Raw genomic sequence first — 21,066 nt, forward strand, 5'->3', positions numbered from 1 at the left:
GCAGGTAATTTGCATCTAGTGGTCCGGGCTAACAGAGCCGAAGCACAAAACAGTCAAACGTCGGTTGATTTGAACAATGAACTCGGGCTTTATTCCTCAATGGAAACGTTACACATTCGTGGGCATAAGTGCACTTTTTATGTTATCAATCCACTGGAGCATTTTTCAGCGTCACCACTTTCACCGTAAAAACTCCTAGACTGCACTTTTCGCTATACATCGTTTACACCTTTTCATACCCCTCCTGACCCACTACGTCACGCACAAAATATTTCACAATCTGCCACCAGGGGGGGGCAGAGATGGCAACAGCGTGATGAGGCGCCGACGCGTTCACTTGAATTTTCTTATAAAAGCGGAAGGGCCATTCCACCGAATGGGTGCCATTTGCTTGTTGTAACTCTTCAAAATGAAACATTATTTTTCTTCTATTTTCAAAACTGAATCTAATACTACACATTTTTAACTTTTCAAAATGTGTATTGGTCAATCTCAGGCAATTGCCAAATTAGAGAGGTAGGTTATAACGCTGGTTTCTGTTTCAGTTTAGCTTTAAATGAATTCGTTTTGGCTTAACGTTTATATAATATTTTTTTCATAACTAAAATAGCTATGTAGTGGTTAATAAAATAATACAAGACCACAAATGGTTCTGCCAACTCAACTGTTGAACTGAACCGTACCAGAGGGTTAAAGGGATATAGATGTTCATGTTGTCCCAAACATGTATTTCTTTTTCTTTCTTCTCTGGAAAATAAAAATTAAAAGTAGACTTATGAAACACTTTCCTATGTCCCTCAAAAATATGATAATAGTAACAGTTCTATTTACAATAACATGTTCTTTTTGAATAACCCCTTTATATGCATTTCTTTATTCCTGCTTTTTTGTTTTTCAAACAAAAAATTGCCACCTCATTAATGGTTTTCTGGAGCTCAACCATCAAACTACACAGTTTCATAATTTAAAGATAATAATATACTGATCTATTTCGAGAGGTAGCGTCAGGCACGTCAAAAAGTGAGTAACTTTAGTAATTTGTGGATTCGTGTTTGCTAGCTGGAGATGCGATTGCGAACTGTTTGGTACGATTCAGACCGATTTGGTGAACTGGTTCAACCGGTTCACTGAAAAGAACCGGTTAAATAGAACGATTCGTTCGCGAACCGGACATCACTACACGCTTCACTTTTTTTTTTTTTTTTTTTTTTTTTTTTTTTGCGGCTGGCTCGACCGCAGTCTGTAACTTGCTGGAACTACTTAACGTCCGTAGATAAATTAATGATATTCGGCTCTTATTTGAAGCTGCAGTGGTTTATTCCTGAAATGATTTTGTCCTACTTGGCCTCAAGCAAGCCTAAAAGAAAGTGAAAGTTCATTTTTGTCAGGGGCCATTTTGTGCCTAAGAGAACTTGTCAAAACAGCAGAAAGAGTGAGTATCAAAAATGATCGTTTAATAGGTTCAACGGCATGTGTTAAGTTTGCTTTTAGTAGCCTACGTAACGTTATTGCTAAACCTATAACTTACCGTCGAAAGACGTTTATCTTGTAGGGAGGCGCGTTTATGACAGTATCACCAGTTACAGAATCATAATGAACATGGGAAAGTTAGTCCTTGTCCATTTGACATTTGAGTAAGTTGAGTACAATCACATATTTATGTAGTGTGGTTAAATACAAACCAGTACGAAATACTGCAGGGTAACATGGGGTAGAAGATGCCCCCTGGGGCAAGATGATTCAATTATTCAACTAACGTTAGGCTAATTTGCCAAAATAAAATTTTGAATTGTATAGTTTTAGTATTTTACATTAATAAAGGAATATATATATATATATATATATATATATATATATATATATATATATATATATATATATATATATAAAATATAAGAATTATATCAAAAGTCATTTATACATTCTGTAAAAGTTTTGTTTTTTCTTGCTTTTTTTAAGCACGTGTCCCAACACAAGATAAGATTTTCATGTTTTTTAACTAGAATGACAACCACATTGTATCACCAAACTAGCACCCTTAAATTTTGAAGACTCAAAAACACATTTTTGGTAAACACTGGCTGCGTAATATGAACAAATTGCATGTCTGGAGTCCCTGGATGCTAGATTTAAAAACCTGCTATATGCAACAGTCAGCAGATTTGTGGTTTACAGTTTGTTTGTTTTGTTTACAGCCGGTTACATGCATTTCTCAACGACTAGGCAAAAGTCTCCTCAGCTGTCAATAGCAGCAGTCATGTAGACTAAACTGAAACATTATGTGGATGGATGTAAGATAAGTCTCATCTGATCCACCTGTGCAGCTTCAATATGGACGACACACAGACATCCAGTGATGGAGATTTTTGTCCAGGAATCAGGTACTCTTTAAAGACTTGAAATGTACTGATACACCAGTAAAATATCACAGTGAAGTCACATGTTTTGGGTCTCAGGTACTCAATTTAAATAAAGATATGCCAATATTCATTCACATTCAATAATAAAAGCTGTGTTTCTAAACTGTTACAGTTCAGTCAAGAAGAAGAGAACAGAATCTCCAGAGCCCAGCTGTGTGTCTATGAAGAGTGATCAGTCTATGGATCCGCCACTACATTTTAACAATAGAAACACATCATCTGGCAGCAGATACAGGTAATATTTATGTAAACATATGCTAATAGAATTATGTACACATTTTAGAATACAACATGAAATTCATATAGTTAATTCTGTGCTGTCATTTGTATATCTGATGTTTTTATATTCATGATGGTGTTCACACAAAAGCACTTAGTACAGGATACAGCTTTGCATTTCTGCTCTATGCAAGTCTTCTGTTACAGTTCGCTCCATCATAAGAGAACAGAATCTCCAGAGCCCAGCTGTGTGTCTATGAAGAGTAAACAGTCTATGGATCCGCCACTACATTTTAACAGTAGAAACACATCATCTGGCTGCAGATACAGGTAATATTTATGCAAACATACAGTATCACTATTGTAAATATTGTGGAATGAGACCGTAAATTCATAGTGTGAGCTATATGCTGCCATTTATATTATCATCTGAAGTTTTCATGTTCATGAAGCTGTTTACACAAAAGCGCTAAGTACAGGATACAGCTTTGCACTCCTGCTCTATGTGAGCCTTCTGTTCTCCCCCTGCCCTTTTCTACCTTAAGACTTTATGTTTGAATATTAAAAAATCTGCTTTATAATGCTATATCTCTAAACTCTTAAGGTGATGATACACGGGGCAACTTTTTGAGCAATGTAGCCGAGCAACGTTGCTTGGGCACTTTCCCACTGAGAATGAGCAACAAATTTATATCTGGATACGTTAGATCGGTCGTGGGAAATTTTTTGAGATCCTCCAATCAGAATGTTAGCAGCCAATCACGTGACCGATTCAGAGATTTCAGAAAAAATTCAAACAAGATGGCGGCCTCTCACCGGCAGTGGAGCGGAGAAAAAGAGTGTGAACTTATATCTTTTTACGCTAGTAAGTTGTCATGCGTCAACCCAAAACATGGAATTTACCTCATATATTGCTTAAAATACCAACAACTGTCCAAAGTAATACGTGTAAGCTGTAATTAAGCCATTGAATGTTTTCAGTTAAATACTAAAAAGACGGAGTTAGTTTAATGTCTGTAGTAGCGTAGGCTGTAGGGCGTATGGCACGTGAATTTAACTTTTGATGCAATCGACGCGGGTTCGAATCCGCTTTTTGCTGAACTCGCTCTTCTCCCTTTTTCTATCACAAATCAGATCGGAAAGGCATTTATTTTTAATAAAAATGAAGAAAATATTTGAAAAGTTGAAATAAAGTGCCTATAAGTGTTTATAGTAAGGTATTTATTGGGTTGGCAATAGATTTGCTCCTCTCTGATTAGTTGCTGCCAACTGTCTGTTGCCCTAATTAGTTGCCCTGTGTCTCATCAGGTTGCCCGTTGACAGCAACATTGCCCAGCAATATTGCTCAAAAAGTTGCCACGTGTATCATCACCTTTACAGTTCAGTTCATCAAAAGAGAACAGAATCTCCAGAGCCCAGCTGTGTGTCTATGAAGAGTAATCAGTCTATGGATCCGCCACTACATTTTAACAATAGAAACACATCATCTGGCAGCAGATACAGGTAATATTTCTACAACCGTATGCCAACAGTATTATGTAAACATTGTAGAATACAACAGGAAATTCATAATGTGAATTATGTGGTGCCATTCATATTTTGATGTATATCTGTGATTTATATATCTGATTTTTTTATATTCATGATGGTATTCACGCAAAAGCACTTAGTACAGGATACAGCTTTGCACTCCTGCTCTATGCAAATCTTCTGTTACAGTTCGCTCCATCATAAGAGAACAGAATCTCCAGAGCCCAGCTGTGTGTCTATGAAGAGTGATCAGTCTATGGATCCGCCACTACATTTTAACAGTAGAAACACATCATCTGGCTGCAGATACAGGTAATATTTATGCAAACATACAGTATCACTATTGTAAACATTGTGGACTGAGACCATAAATTCACAGTGTGAGCCATATGCTGCCATTTTATCATATTATCATCTGAAGTTTTCATATTCATAAAGCTGTTTACACAAAAGCGCTAAGTACAGGATACAGCTTTGCACTCCTGCTCTATGTGAGCCTTCTGTTCTCCCCCTGCCCTTTTCTACCTTAAGACATTATATTTTAATATTAAAAAATCTGCTTTATAATGCTATATCTCTAAACTCTTACAGTTCAGTTCATCAAAAGAGAACAGAATCTCCAGAGCCTATCTATGTGTCTATGAAGAGTGATCAGTCTATGGATCCGCCACTGCGTTTTAATGATGAAAACACATTGTCTGGCTGCAGATACAGGTAATATTTATGCAAACATACAGTATCACTATGACATTGTGGAATGAGACCGGAAATTCATAGTGTGAGCTATATGCTGCCATATATTTCAGCTTTGGATTTCTGCTCTATGCAAGTCTTCTGTTACAGTTTGGTCCATCATGAGAGAACAGAATCTCCAGAGCTCAGCTGTATGTCTATGAAGAGTGTTCAGTCTATGGATCCGCCACTGCATTTTAACAATAGAAACACATCATCTGGCAGCAGGTACAATATTTCTGCAAACTATTAAAAAAGGATAAAAGGCACGCCTGTTTCACACTGGATGTGTTGAGTAAGCAGACTGTATTTTTTCATCAGATTAGAGCATTCACACTGCACATCGAGGCTGCGCAAGTAGATACAGTTGCAGACGGAGCGTGAACTCCAAATGTAGGCGGTACCTCCAAAAAGCAGAGTTTCCGCATGCAAAGACTTTCGCTTCCGCTAAATGTCGTTCAAAAATAAATGTATGTGAATTAAACATTTCTAACTGAAATATGAATTGATCTTATGAAAATGTAGGCATATGTTAAATTTTTAATAAACATATTATAATATACATATAACATGTCTTTATTTATTGTCGAGACATAGCCAATCAAACTTTCAACTTTGGGGGTGATAGCTCCGTGAGAGAGGGCCCCGCGATTGTGGAAACACTGGCCACCAGTATAGTTTGTAATTTTGTAAATGTTTTAATGCTTGTTATTTGTCCCTATTGGTCTTTCCATTTGTTCTTCTGCAGAAGTGTCTATCGTGTGAAGTTTTTTTTTCAAGTTTTTTGTCAAAATATATGTAATTTAAGAATGGGGATAAAACCTTTTCTGTCTGATCCTTCGACTGCCCCTAGTTGTACTGTTGTTTTAAAGGGTTAGTTTGCCCAAAAATGAAAATTATGTCATTAATTACTCACCCTCATATTGTTCTACACCCGTGAGACCTTTGTTCATCTTCGGGACACATATTAAGATATTTCTGATAAAATCCGATAGCTCAGTAAGGCCTGCATCACCAGCAAGAACAGTCCCTTTTTCAATGCCCAGAATCTTTTGTTTCGAATCAGTGGTTCAGATCATGTATCAAACTGCCAAATTCACATGACCTATTGAAGTTTCAAAACACTTATGACGTAACAAAGCCTTGTTTACTGAAATCATGCTCTGAACCACTGATTTGAAACAAAAGATTCGTAACGCTTCGAAGCTTCATGAAGTAGTGTTTTGAAATCGCTCATGACTAGATATTGTTGAATAAAGTTGCTATTACTAAAAAGTATTCTTGTTGCTTTATAATATTAAGGTTGAACCACTGTAGTCACATGAACTGTTTTAAATATGTTTTTAGTACCTTTCTAGAAATTGAAAAAGGGAGTGTTATTGCTGGCTATGCAGGCCTCACTGAGCCATCGGATTTTATCAAAAATATCTTAATTTGGGTTCTGAAGATGAACAAAGGTCTTACGGGTGTAGAACAACATGAGGGGGTGAGTAATAAATTACATAATTTTCTTTTTTGGGTGAACTAACCCTTTATGTCATTTTACCCCCATTACTGAACATCAATTTATAGAATTAGTGGATCATCTTAAGCCATCCGGCTAACTGATTCAAAACCAGCTCATGACCAGCTAAGAACCAGCTTAAACTAGCTCAAATCAGCTGCCATGCTTCAAAACATACCTAACCAACATATGCTGTTTTTTTTCAACAGGGTTTAATAACAAAATAAACGTAAGCCACGTTTCCACCGAAATTACCCAGAACAATTTGTCCCAGGAACTTTTTCTCTCCAGACCTATTGCTAGCTGCGTTTCCATAGCAGTGTAAAGTACTGTGAAGGTAGTCCAGTGACGTAGGACTGCGCCCAACTTTCCAGTTCCCACTGGATTTCATCCTCCGCATATAAGCTTAATAAATCCTGAACCTCATCGTTGGTCCATCGGTTGCATTTTTAAACTCCATTGTTGATTTGAATAGCAAACAGGTCTTACTGCATGCACTGCAACAGACTTAAAAAAAAATGGTGGTTGAAATAAAATGCTTCAACCAATCAAAATGCTGCGTGAACTCAACCAATCAGCATGTTCAGCACCCAAGTCCCACCCCCAAATGTTCCGGAACTTTGAAAAAGTACTACCTAGCAAGCAGGTTCTTTCAGACAGGATTTTTTTTTACCCGGAACTTCATTTACACCCTGGTTCCTGCGGTCGAAACACACTGAGTACCACCCCAAAGTCCCTAGTTCCTGGAGAAAATTCCTGTGGCAGAAACACGACTATAAACAAATAAACAGAACCACCTCATGGCCAACGTAAAGTCCCAGGCTCTTGCCTTTCGCTGACTTCACTCCTTTTATGCTTCAGGAGGTCCTCCATCGGACTCGAGACCGGTGTGTGGTGCCGGTGCCACTCATTAGCATTTGCTTCTCCGGCCTTGCGCTGCTCTCTCAGCCCCACCCTGCTTTATGCCATATTAGTATTAGTATTCTATGTATTAGTATTATGGCTTGACTTGATTTTATGTAAATGGTTGTAGCATAAATTTAAAAAGAAAAGAGAAAAGGTCACTCTTGAAAAAGTTTGAAAACCTGTAATTTGCTTGTTTTTCACTTTATGTATGAAGGAATACAGTTATTCATTCATTACAAGTACCATTATCATTCACCAGTAGGTCTGATTCTGCAATATCTTTATGCTCAGTTTTCACATAGGACATCTACACTGGAGAAAAGCTGCATCAACTGTTTTTATTTTTTTTTATTCAATGATCAAAACTTCTTTTATTTCATACACCTCATTAGATTTTTACAAGGCAACGCAAAGAGTAACGTTATAACATTTTCATCATACTCAAATGTGTCTAATATGATAAACAGATCTGCGTTACCTCATACACATGATCAGAAAAGCGGAAGCAGCACCGGCGACTGTGGCAAAACTCGGTCCTGCACTGCTTCATACTACAGTAATGTTAATAATCGCATCCATGAACATGATTTCTTCCTGAGTCCTATCCCGATTATTATAAAAAAAGTTATCCTACACCTACTACCCATGTGAAAAACTAACTGCCCTCTTAAACTTAAAACCTGGTTGTGCCACGTTAAGCAGCAATAACTGCAACCAAATGCTTCCCATAACTGGAGATCAGTCTTTCACAGCACTGTGGTGGACAACCACTTCTGGGAAGGTTCGCTACTGTCCCAAGTTCCCCTTAAAGTAGCAATGCTGTGGGAACACCTCTGTTTGATTTTGTCTTGAAGCATGTGTGAAATCAGTCTAATGGCATGGCAGAACATCTTATTTGAACATCAAATTATGACCAGGAAGCTATAAAGCACACCCAGACCAAACAATGTTAGCTTCTGTGCCTTCAGCAAGCATTCTGTGTGAATTGTCCCTGTCTATTTATTGTTGTCTGTCACAAGCATATATATATTAGACAGGAGTATGGCGAGCAAACGGCAGCGTTTTAAATTGTGTTTTCCTCCCTGTCCTTGCTACATGGAGATTCACATAATTGGTGTGTTTGAGCTCTCGAGGCAATGTGAGTGGCTTTAGTTGCGTATGCTCCGCTCCTGCCAGGCCCTCTTTGAGAAAAGCGCCCGGGCTTGCATTCCTCACGGTTCAGGTCCCGCTGTTGCTGAGGTACAGAGGTGGCTGAGATTGTGGGGATCCCAAATGGATCTAGTGGAGGAGTTATTATAACAGCGTTTTCTAACTGGGTTTGGAAGCACACGCTGTGGTTTCTTCCCTCCGGAGTGAGGGCCTGGTGCTGCAGCTATCCAGCTCAGAAGAGTTGGATGTGCTCAGCATCGATGCAGGATATGTTGAGGATTCGCCACCTCACTCTCCTGCCTATGAGGAGCTAGTGGAGGTTATAACTCTTGCCGTGGTCATGTTAAATATCAATTGGCCAGCCAAGAGGCAGGATGTTCATCCTAAAAGAAAATTAGACAAACGCTTCCTGACAGTGAAATCACAACCTCCATGTCAGGGCCTACCATTTTTTCCTGATCTCCTAACTAAAGTGTCGAGATTGTGGCAGAAACCATTTTCAGCCCGGCTTTACAGTCCCCAAGTTACAAATTACTCCAATGTAAAGGGGGCTGAAAGAGCAATGGTTTGGAGTGATGCCCAAAGTGGAACAGACACTTGTGAGCTATCTGTACCCTAACACAGCATCGTCCCTCAAGGCCCCGACATTACCCACCAGGTCACCTGGCCATGCAGAACAACTTTGGCCTTGGTGGTTAAATCTTATGCAGCAGCAGGTCAGGCCGATGCATGTCTGCATACTGTGTTACTGTTGCAAGCGTACCAAGCCGATCTGCTTCGAGGCCTCTGCGAAGGCAAGGTGGTGGACCAAAGTGCAGTTAAAGAGTTGTGTCGGGACACAGATTGGTCTCTCTAGGCCACCAAGGATGCCTATGGTGTCAGGCCTTTGAGGGCAGACCCCTCTGGGAGGGAACTGTCCATACCTCATTATATGGTGCCAATTCAAGAGCACTGGACAAGTTCAAGAGTACTGGACACTTATGTCCACAGAGCTGCCCTGTGGAGAAAATCAGATCACTTGTCTGCTTTGGTTCATCTAAAAAAGGATTGCAAGTGGATAGTCAAGGCTATTTCTCTTGCTTACGAGGTTTCTGGACAGCCTTCACCATTGGCTGTCAGTGCTCACTTAATGAGAGGTATGGCAGCTTCTAAAGCCTTATTGTCAGGAATATCCCTTAAAGATGCATGTGATGCGGCGGGCTGGTCCTCTCCGCTCACTTTCGTAAGGTTTCTTGATGTGGACTTAGGCTCTGCACCAGGTTCCCAGGTGCTTATGTCATAGTTGTGCTCGCATGATTCATACTAGACAGGCACTTTTCAGTACGGCAGAGTGGGTGTTATCATTCCCACAGTGTCGTAACTATGGCGCAATGTGAGTTCCCTCGAAAGGTTATGAATGTAACTATTGTGCCCTGAGAAGGGAACGGGAGGCTGCGTCACCCAGCCATACTGGGATGACACAAGGGTAAATGACGATGAGAGAATTTTTGGTTGAACTATGCCTTACATAAGTATTTTAAATAAATCAGAGAGTTGTCATGACCAAAGTGCAGTAATGTGGTATTTTCATTTTACAGCCATGAAGTCCTCAACACATTAAGATCAAATCTGAAGAATAAGTTTCAGTGTCTGTATGAGGGAACAGCACAGCAGGGAAACCCAACACTCCTGAATGAGATCTACACAGAGCTCTACATAACAGAGAGTGAGAGTGGAGAGATCAGTAATGAGCATGAGGTGAGACAGATTGAGACGCAATCCAGGAGAGCAGCAACAGAGGATACACCAATCAAATGCAATGACATCTTTAGACCTTTACCTGGACAAGACAAACCCATCAGAACTGTGATGACAAAGGGAGTCGCTGGCATTGGAAAAACAGTCTCTGTGCAGAAGTTCATCCTGGACTGGACTGAAGGGAAAGAGAATCAGGACGTCCAGCTCATATTTCCAGTTCCTTTTAGAGAGCTCAATTTGATGAAGGACAAAACACTCAGTCTTTCTGATCTTCTTCATGTCTTTTTCCCTAAAACAAAAAAAATAGAATTATCCAGTGACAAATATAAAGTGTTGTTCACCTTTGACGGTCTGGACGAGTGTCGTCTGTCTCTGGATTTTCAGAGTGATGTGAGGTTGTGTGATGTAAGTGAATCAGCCTCAGTGGACGTGCTGCTGACGAACCTCATTGCGGGGAATCTGCTTCCCTCTGCTCTCATCTGGATCACCTCCAGACCAGTAGCAGTTGATCTCGTCCCCTCTGAGTGTGTCCATCGAGTGACAGAGGTACGAGGCTTCAATGAGCCACAGAAGGAGGAATACTTCAGGAAGAGAGTCAGTAAAAAGAGATTGGCTGAAAGAATCATCACACACCTGAAGTCATCAAGGAGCCTCTACATCATGTGCCACATCCCAGTGTTCTGCTGGATCTCAGCCACTGTTCTAGAGAAGATGTTGAGCGAAGCAAAAAGTGGAGAGATTCCCAAGACTCTCACTCAAATGTACACACACTTCCTGATGGCACAGATTAGTATCAAAGACACAAAGTACAATGAGAAGGATACTGACAAAAAGATGATTTTCAAACTAGGGAAACTGGCATATAAGCAACTTGAAAAAGGCAATGTGATCTTCTATGAGGAAGACCTGAGAGAGTGTGGTATTGATGTGACAGAAGCATCAGTGTACTCCGGATTGTGCACTCAGATCTTCAGAGAGGAGTTTGGCTGGTATCAGGGGAAAGTCTTCTGCTTTGTTCATCTGAGCATTCAAGAACATCTAGCAGCTCTATATGTGCACCTCTCCTGTGCAAACAAAAACAGAAATGTGTTTGATGAAGTCAACAGAAGAAGTTTGTTGTCTAAACTTAAGGACTGGTTTCATCACAATTCATCAGAACATCTTTCATTATCTGAGCTGCATCAGAGAGCTGTGAATGAGGCTCTACAGAGTAAAAATGGACATCTGGACCTTTTCCTTCAGTTCCTTATGGGTCTGTCAGTGAATACTAATGAGATTCTCTTACAACCACTGATGAAACAGACAAGAAGCAGATCTGACAGCAATAAGGAAACAGTTGAGTACATCAAGAAGAAGATCAGGACCACCCGCTCTCCAGAGAAATTTATCAATCTGTTTTACTGTCTGAATGAACTGGGTGATCATTCACTAGTGGAGGAAATACAACAGTATCTGAAATCTGGAACGATAAAGGAAGCCAAACTCTCTTCATCTCAGTGGTCAGCTGTAGCTTTTGTGTTGTTGACATCAGAGGAGGAGCTGGATAAGTTTGATCTCAAGACATTTGTTGTAGGAAACATTAAAGCTGAAAATATGCTTGTTTTTCAGAAGCTGCTGCCTGTGATTAAAGAATCCAGATCAGTTCAGTAAGTATCAGTGAGAATAATCACTTCACTGTTAAAACATTAAAAATTTAAGTTAAAACCTTATAAATCTATTAAATCTAATATTAAATTGAATAGATCTAATGCACTAATAAATATTGGCGCAGCAAGTTATTTATTTATTTTTGCATTTGTTTTCAGTTCATAGTGTTTACAAGTATGATTTTCATCTCTCTCCAGCTTGAGTGACTGCGGTCTCACAGATGAAAGCTGTGCTGCTCTGGCTTCAGCTCTGAGATCAAACCCCTCACACCTGAGACAACTGGATCTCTCTTGGAATAAACTGGGAAGTGCTGGTGTGACGCTTCTCTGTGCTGCTCTCAAGAATCCTAACTGTAAACTGCAGATACTGTGGTAAGATCATTTTTGACTCTTACACATGAAACACAATGTAAAGTCTGCTGCTGTGATTTTAGCTTATTGAGCTGTAAATGATTAAACACCTTGAAATGATAGAGAGTGAAAAGTGTGTGGTTCTTTACAGGTTGTGGGAATGTGGTGTCACAGATGAAGGTTGTGCTGCTCTGGCTTCATTACTGAGATCAAAGCCCTCACACCTGAGAGAACTGGTTCTGTCTTGGAATAATCTACGAGATTTAGGCATGAAGCTTCTCTGTACTGGACTTAAAGATCCTCACTGTAAACTGGAGAAACTGTGGTAAGATCGTCTCTCTGATAGTCACACATGTCTTTGTCCTCAGTAGGACGAATCCTAAATGTAAATTCTAAGACTAAAATTATTTTGATAAATAAATACTCTCTAAACACACAATCTCAAGTCAAGTTACCTTTATTTTTATAGCGCTTTATAAAATATAGATTGTTTCAAAGTAGCTTTACATTGATAATAGGAAAATTATGCATTTCGGCTGTTGTTCAGCTGAAGTCAGTTCAGTGATGATTCAGTTCCATTGTAAAGACCATTGATTATTAAACTAGATAATTATATGTATAAAGCAATTCTGCAAAAAAATGCATCGTCCAGCTCAGTTCAGTTCTCATACAACTGCATGCGTCAGTACAGTCAGATCAATAATAATGTTGAATATTAAGTGCACAGCAAAAATGACTGCTAATGACTGAAGATGAAGTTCATTTAATTCATCTTCATCACATCACACGGTCTACTGCTGTTTTTGACACACCAAACATTTACTTCAGTTGCTTCTGGTAGTTTAATTAATACTGAACTTTCAGATAACATTAATGTGTAAAAATTAGGGCTGTCAAACGATTAATCACGATTAATCGCATACAAAATAAGTTTGAGTTTGCCTAATATATGTGTGTATACTGTGTGTAATTATTATGTATATATAAATACAAACACATTCATGTATATATTTGAGAAATATTTACAAGTATATTTATTTATTTATATTTTTATATAATTTATATTATATATAAATACAAATATTTTGTACATAAATAACATATTTCTCTTAAATATATATTAATATATATATATATATATATATATATATATATATATATATATATATATAACAAACACAAATTACACACAGTACTCAAATATATTATGCAAACTCAGACTTTTATTTTGTATGTGATTAATTGCGATTAATCATTTGACAGTCCTAGTAAAAATAGTCATTTAAAGCCTCTGTGACTTACCATGCAGAGGACGGCTGACGCGGGGGTTTAGAATTGAACAGCTCATTAACATTGCAATGCATGTGTAGGCTGTAGTTCTTACATTGTACATTAAAGAGTTAGTTCAATCAAAAATGAAATTTCTGTCATTAATTACTCACCCTCATTTAGCTCTAAACCTGTAAGACCTTCGTTCATCTTCAGAACACAAATTAAGATATTTTTGATGACATCTAAGAACTTTTATAAATTTTAAAATATTTTTATAGTTAATATATTATATGTAATACATGGATCCTGTGAATCAAATAATCTCCTATAGGACTTTATTAGAGGTGCAACCATCCTTATATCACTATGAAACAATATCTCACATTCAACTCTGTGTGTCTGTTCAGTCCTGAAGCACATGACAGTTTCAAACAGCACCATTGAGCATCAACATGCATGAATCTCAGTCTATCAGCAGCAGTATGTGGCAATGCTTGTCATTATATCTCCTCTCCTGCTCTGAGGCCAAAGTGAATAACAAACTACCGACACTTGAACTACAATTGAAACTGTGTCATTGTTCTCTACAGGTTGAGGGATTGTGGTGTCACAGATAAAGGTTGTGCTGCTCTGGCTTCAGCTCTGAGATCAAACCCCTCACACCTGAGACATCTCAATCTGTCTGAGAATAACCTAGGAAGTTCTGAAGTTCAGTTACTTTTTGATCTGAAGGATGATCCACATTTTAAACTTCAAGAACTATATTACTGTGAGTATATTTTTATTTAAAGTTTTAAATTGACCAAAGTTCAGTAACAGCCTCATATTTGTGTATAAGATAATAATTCAGCTCCATTTTAGTATCTGTACTTTAAACTGTTTAATAAGTTTAATTCTCTGATGTGGCTGATCTAAGAATATATGAATATCTTCATATCTTACAGTGCCTCTGTGTGTAAGTGATTAAGAGAGTGTTTATCATTTACTGTTATTAATCTGTTGGCAGTTTTTCATTCATATCTCTGTCTGTAATATGAATATACTAATATCTCTGGCTGTGTTTTTTTCTGAAATTATCTCCTGATGTGATGTGACAGCAGTTATGTCTCATACTCTTATGTGATTGTCTGTGTGTTTTATTGTAGGACTCAGTGTTTAGACATCAGTCCAATTTCCGCAGGATCAGCTGATGGTAAATAAGGAGACAAGACAGACACACAGCGATCACTGTATTTTCTCATGTCCTTCTATTTTTGCAGTTATTTTTATTGTGATATCTGCTTTCTTAATGGTCTTACACTCTAAAATAAGAGTGTAATATTCTACAGACATTTTCTATACATTTAAGTATAGGTGAAAGCATTTTAAGGCCAGATTTACTAAACGGGGCAATTAGCGTGATAGCGCAATTCCACAAACGTGCCAATGGGAGTGGCAAGTTTTGTGCGTAATCTACTGCTGACCCGCAAATTAAAGAACACAGATGCAGTTGATTAATTTACATAATGACCAACGCAATCTACCAAGAGCAGCACAAATTAGCGTTGAGTCGCAATAAGTAGAGATGATGTTCATCATCAGGTGCAAGTCGACACAGGCGCAACTTGTTATATGTGATGTATGGATAACGTCGTCCTATGGCATTCCAAAGAAATTAATATGAGTGGAAAACATTTTCTCCCTTCTACCACACGCTCTCTGTTCTCTGCAGTGTCTCCTCCTAGCAGCAACAATTGCAGCCATGTCGCAAAATGGGTTAAGACATGCTTGTTTTGGGTGTTAAATAATGGTGCAAATACCAGTAAACTGACTAGCGCAAACATTAGTAAATCACGTTGTGTGATTCATTTAAATCCACACCTTTTCAGTGCTAATTTTGCACTGCATGTTTTTAGTAAATCCCGACAGTAGTTTTTTTAACACCAAAAGAGGATTTGGCGCAAGCTGTTAGTAAATCTGACCCTTAGACTCTTTAAAACCAAAAAAAAGAAAATAATTGCCTTTTTGTCTTACCAGCAGAGGGTGACAAAAGCAAATTATTTCAGTATGGCTGTGTTGGAAAGGCATACTATCATACTACTTTTATTATTTCTGCAGTATCCCGTATGTCAGTGGTTTCCAACCACATTCCTGGAGGCCCACTAACACTGCACATTTTGCATGTCTCCTTTGTCTGACACACCCATTTTAGATCTTTGAGTCACTACTAAAGAGCTGATAACCCTAATCAGGTGTGTTTGATTGAGGAGACATGCAAAATGTGCAGTGTTGGTGAGCCTCCAGGAATGTGGTTTGGAACCACTGCCGTATGTATACTGTGTATAGTAGCCTGTGTAAATTTTCTGTATGAATGGAATACTTGGATGACCTGCTATAATTGCCAGCATCTGCTAATTACAACTCAAGAACAGTGGCATACTTGGAATAGCATATTACCATACAACTCCTACTATATTGCAGCATGCAGTGTGAATACTGTGAATAGTATGTGAATTTCCAGATTACCTACTACATTTGCTGAAATCTGATGCATGAATCTTAGAACACTGCATGAAATACTGTTTCTCACAAAGCAACGTGTGACGTTTCATCTTTGTGAAGAGTGCGGCGTGAGTGAACTGGAGGTGGGGAATAATTATAAAATGTAGCCTAACAAGTACAAATGTTACTCTAACTAAAGTACAAAACACTATTGTTACATAAATTGTACTTTAATGTCTGCAGCCTGTTTCAAATCACTTTTATTTATATAGCACTTTATACAATACAGATTTCAAAGCAGCTTTATAGTGATAAACAGGAAAATAATGATTCAGAGTTCAATGTTTCAACAGAGCTCTAAAAAGAAAATAGTGTCATTGTTCAGCTGTCTGTCTGTTTAGTGTTGATATTAGTAGTAATAACTGTGTAAAATTCACCATTGCGTTCAGTATAAACAAATCTTTAAATTAACTAGTAAGAAGAGATGATTGGTTCATGAGCCGCTTGAACTGAGGCACTACAGTGATCTGACACAACACATTAAAGAGCCACAACATGATATTTATTGTTTAAATTTCTTTAAAAATTACAAAATTTGAAATTTGAGACTTTGTTTCATATCAAATGTAATCTGCTATGTTTTGTCTGTTGACGTGTTGTCAGGGTCCTCTTTGCTCTGCAGTGTATTTTTCCTAAAGATAACCTTCCCAGATGGTTCCCTGCAGGTTATTTTTTGGTTCTTTTTTTGCAACCTAAAGAAAACGTTCCCTGTTGTTTATTTTTAGGTTTTATTTTTATAACCTACAGAGAACCTTCCCAGAACGTTCCCTGCAGGTTATTTTTATTGTTAGATTTGATTTTTATAACCAAACTAATTAACGTTGCAGATGATAGACCAAATACAGAGATTATTCTAATGCTGAAATGTGTAATTTCATAAACTATATTTTGCAGAATTACGTGTCTGAATCAAGTTTAATGCAGCTTTCAATAAATTAGTTTAGTCAAAATGCATTATATTTTTCAGATATCTAAATTAAGCCAAGGTTAGTGTTTGTATCTCTCTTTACTGTAAAAAGTGCCTCTGAGACATTATTTGTATACTATTTCACACATTTTTTTTTTTTTTTTAAATAGTAAGCACTCTGCTTACTGAGCATTAAGCAGTAAGTTAGTGTGCCATTCCGAACACAGCCTATATTTTTTGCTAGTACATTTTCAAATTATATGTGACAATGATGGTATGGTTGTGACCTGAGGAGAGTTGTAACACCACCAATTCCACCAATAAGGGATAAGTTAAGAATCCTATGATCATTTTATTAATTACACACTTCCTCACACATACTATATGAATGGTTGTCAAGGCTGTAAAAAGGCACATGCATATTTTATAAAGAAAAAAATAGTTTTAGTTAAGAATGTAATTTTTTGGACCAAAACTATATTTTGTTTAGTAGTAAACTTTTGCAGATAAAATCATAAAACTTGTATTAGATTAAATTGTAGTTTCTCAGGTAAAATGAGATGTATATTTGACCTGCTAATTTCAAACCATTATGTTAAAGGTGCAATATGTAAGACTGTAGTGTGTAACAGTGTCTCACAGCAGCCGCCGAGTGAATGCATAGAGTAACGTTATAACATCATTTTCAACACTCTCAAATGTATCTAATATGATAAACAGAGCTGCATTACCTCATACTCACCGGAATAGCGGAAACGGCGTCGACGACTGTGGTATAATAAAAGTTCCGCTGCTCGTGAGACGTGTGTTGATCAATCGCTCCAGCTCCTCGTTCAGCTCCACAACACTCGCTCCTGCTCTGCTTCACACTACAGTAACGTTAATAATCACATCCATGAACATGATTTCTTCCCGAGTCCTATCCCAGTTCTTTTGCACCATCCGTTGAGGTGAAGACCCAAGATTCTGCTCTAAAGCTTGGCATCATCAAGCTACGCCTTTGTTTTGAATAGGCCTCTAGCGACCTCTAGCGGACAGAAATCCTACATACTGCACCTTTAATGGCTGACAGATAGAGCTGTGCCTGCCAATGTTTTAATAAAAAGGAACTGATGAGGTTTCAAAGAAGGGCAGGTCAGTCAGATCAGTTGTGAAGACAATGTTGAAAACCATTGGTCAGGATTCTGAGACCTCAGACAATGAAAACGTTTACATTTGTTTTGTTGTTGTTGTTGGATATACATATTCTTTACACAGGAGTCAATTGTTCATTAAGGATAAATACTGTTAAAGGAACACTCCACTTTTTTTGAAAAGCTCCCCTAGAGTTAAACAGTTGAGTTTTACCGTTTTCGAATCCATTCAGCCGATCTCCGGTTCTGGCGGTACCACTTTTAGCATAGCTTAGCATAGTTCATTGAATCTGATTAGACCGTTAGCATCGCGCTTAAAAATGACCAAAGAGTTTTTATAATTTTCCTATTTAAAACTTGACTCTTCTGTAGTTAAATCGTGTACTAAGACCGACGGAAAATAAAAAGTTGTGATTTTCTAGGCTGATATGGCTAGGAACTATACTCTCATTCTGGCGTAATAATCAAGGAGCTTTGCTGCCGTTCCATGGCTGCAGCAGTGCAATGATATTACGCAGCGTCTCTCACAAACGTCTCCATGGTTGGAAGGCACGTTCCCTGTGCAAGCAGGGGCTCACGGGCACTGCGTAATATCATTGCACTGCTGCAGCCATGGAACGGCAGCAAAGTTCCTTGATTATTACGCCTGAATGAGAGTATAGTTCCTAGCCATATCAGCCTAGAAAATCACAACTTTTTATTTTCCGTCGGTCTTAGTACACGATTTAACTACAGAAGAGTCCAGTTTTAAATAGGAAAAATATCAAAACTCTTTGGTCATTTTTAAGCGCGATGCTAACGGTCTAATCAGATTCAATGAACTATGCTAAGCTATGCTAAAAGTGGTACCGCCAGAACTGGAGATCAGCTGAATGGATTCGAAAACGGTAAAACTCAACTGTTTAACTCTAGGGGAGTTGGAAAATGAGCCTATTTTCAAAAAAAGTGGAGTGTTCCTTTAAGGACGTTTGTTCTAGTAGACGTATTTATGAATTATTATGATTTATGAAGTTGGATTTGAGCTGTGGTCAGTCACAGAAAGAGAGACATTGCTTTGCATTGTTCTTTTGGATTGTTTCAATAAACCTGTTTTTGAAGCATATTGTATGTGGCCTCAGTTTTTGCTTCTTTTGCCTAATTGTTATAACTTGCCCCAGCATGAGCACGTGTTACAACCTGGCAGTGGTAGTTTCTAACAATTGACACTCCATGTATTTGACATCAACGTATTTTGCATTTGTATTTTTGCAACGTATTTTGCATAATGCATTTTGTAGTAAACAAAATTGGGTAATTTACATAACAGTTTACATAGCACTCTTGCTCAAAAATTTAGTTACAGATGCTGAAACAAAAAGTGTTACAACCAAACCCAGTCTCACCTACTGCATTAAAATTAAGCAATCAGAGGAATGTCGCCCAGCATAATGAAGTAAAAGTAATTTTTTCATTAGAAATGTACTTGAATTAAAGTAAAAGTGCCCAACTTTAAATCTGCTTTTTATTTTTTCTTCAAAAATTGACTCAAGCAAATGTAATGGAGTAAAAGTAGTTTGTTTCTTCACACCTCTTGGGACGCCCCATACTGTGCATCATGTTATGATATTACAGATCATGATTTTCTTGACACTATATCCAATTATGAAAAGAAAAAATTTTTTAAGAAAGATTCCAATAACATTAATATAACTGAAAGACCATGTAAAACTAACATGTAATCATTTAGCACAGCCATAACTGTTCATTTTTATTTCCTTAATATCCTGGTATTTCCAGTTCTCCCCACATCCTATTAAATTCTGTTACATTATTTGAAATGTCAATAACGCCCTCTGCTGGTTATAACTGTTATATTTAACATGCAGTCTAGTGATGTACTGTAAAAACAAACAACAAACACTTAAATACTTCAAGGATGTTGTTTTGCTGTAATGCAGATCTGTGCATATTCATTAAACACAAGGTAAATTAACAAAATGGAGTAACAATGCATTTATTTATTTATTTATTTATATTTTTAAAAAAGTGTCATTACGTCAGGCAACAAATGAGAACAAATGAGTTTCTTTTCAAAATGGTTTCTATTTTGTTACGATAGAAATTATCATTTGAAAACTAATCGTTTTAGTGATAGAAGAGTTGACAAAAGATCAGAAATTAAAATCATTAATCATTTATGTAGGCTATAAACAAAATCAAAAAGTGTTGAATTTTATTTCAGAAACATTGTTCTTTATACATTATTTATTTTTATAGGTTAATAACTTTGGCAACCAACTATTCACACACAATATCTAAAAGACACATCATCAGATAATATACCAAAAGGCCATAATTTATTTTGTGTGTGTTAAATATTTTTAAATTGAAGAAGTGCCATTTTTCAAATCTCATACAGGTCTCACAGGTGGTCACCTAAACGTTCATGTAAATACACACTGATGCAGGCCTACACTTTCTTTACTATGACTGCAGAGACTCTTTAGATCAGGGGTGCCCAACTCTGTTCCTGGGGATTTACCTACCTGCAAAGTTTAGCTGCAATCTTTTTTTTTATTTTTTTTTTTGCGATAAACCATCAATACAATGAGATATATCACTGAAGTAAAAAAAATACAGCAACTAAAATAAAATGAAATAACAATGCCAGAGGACAAGAACAAAATTATAACAAACAAAAGGAAAAGAGTGCTACTTTATACATCATATCTGCTTACAATGTTATAAGCTCGAATTGCCTTTTTACTTTTATGATTACACAAAACAGAACAATAAAGTTTGAAATCATTTTTAATCAGACCATTTCATCATGAATTTGAAATGTTCCCATTAAATTAAAAATTGTATGAAGTATGCCTTCTCTTTCTCAATCACCCCTGATCTAAAGAGTCTCTGCAGTCATAGTAAAGAAAGTGTAGGCCTGCATCAGTGTGTATTTACATGAACGTTTAGGTGACCACCTGTGAGACCTGTATGAGATTTGAAAAATGGCACTTCTTCAATTTAAAAATATTTAACA

General features: G+C 37.4%; 1 protein-coding gene across 2 annotated transcripts; it reads left to right on the forward strand.

The window, feature by feature from the left end:
• The first annotated feature begins 1,230 nt into the window (after positions 1-1,230).
• LOC137004413 (NACHT, LRR and PYD domains-containing protein 3-like) lies at positions 1,231-18,287 on the forward strand. Of its 2 annotated transcripts, none has more exons than XM_067364704.1 (13): positions 1,231-1,432; positions 2,196-2,381; positions 2,533-2,655; positions 2,847-2,969; positions 4,020-4,142; positions 4,359-4,481; positions 4,761-4,883; positions 5,013-5,129; positions 10,038-11,843; positions 12,042-12,215; positions 12,346-12,519; positions 14,057-14,235; positions 14,612-18,287. In XM_067364704.1, coding segments are annotated over exons 2-13 (3,117 nt in total). In that variant the 5' UTR covers positions 1,231-1,432; positions 2,196-2,331; the 3' UTR covers positions 14,614-18,287. The 2 variants fall into 2 exon arrangements, with proteins under 2 accessions (XP_067220805.1, XP_067220804.1); XM_067364703.1 differs by having other exon boundaries at positions 3,948-4,142; positions 14,612-18,286.
• The last annotated feature ends 2,779 nt before the right edge of the window (positions 18,288-21,066 follow it).

Source organism: Chanodichthys erythropterus, chromosome 17, assembly GCF_024489055.1.
Source record: "Chanodichthys erythropterus isolate Z2021 chromosome 17, ASM2448905v1, whole genome shotgun sequence".
NCBI classification, from domain to species: domain Eukaryota; kingdom Metazoa; phylum Chordata; class Actinopteri; order Cypriniformes; family Xenocyprididae; genus Chanodichthys; species Chanodichthys erythropterus.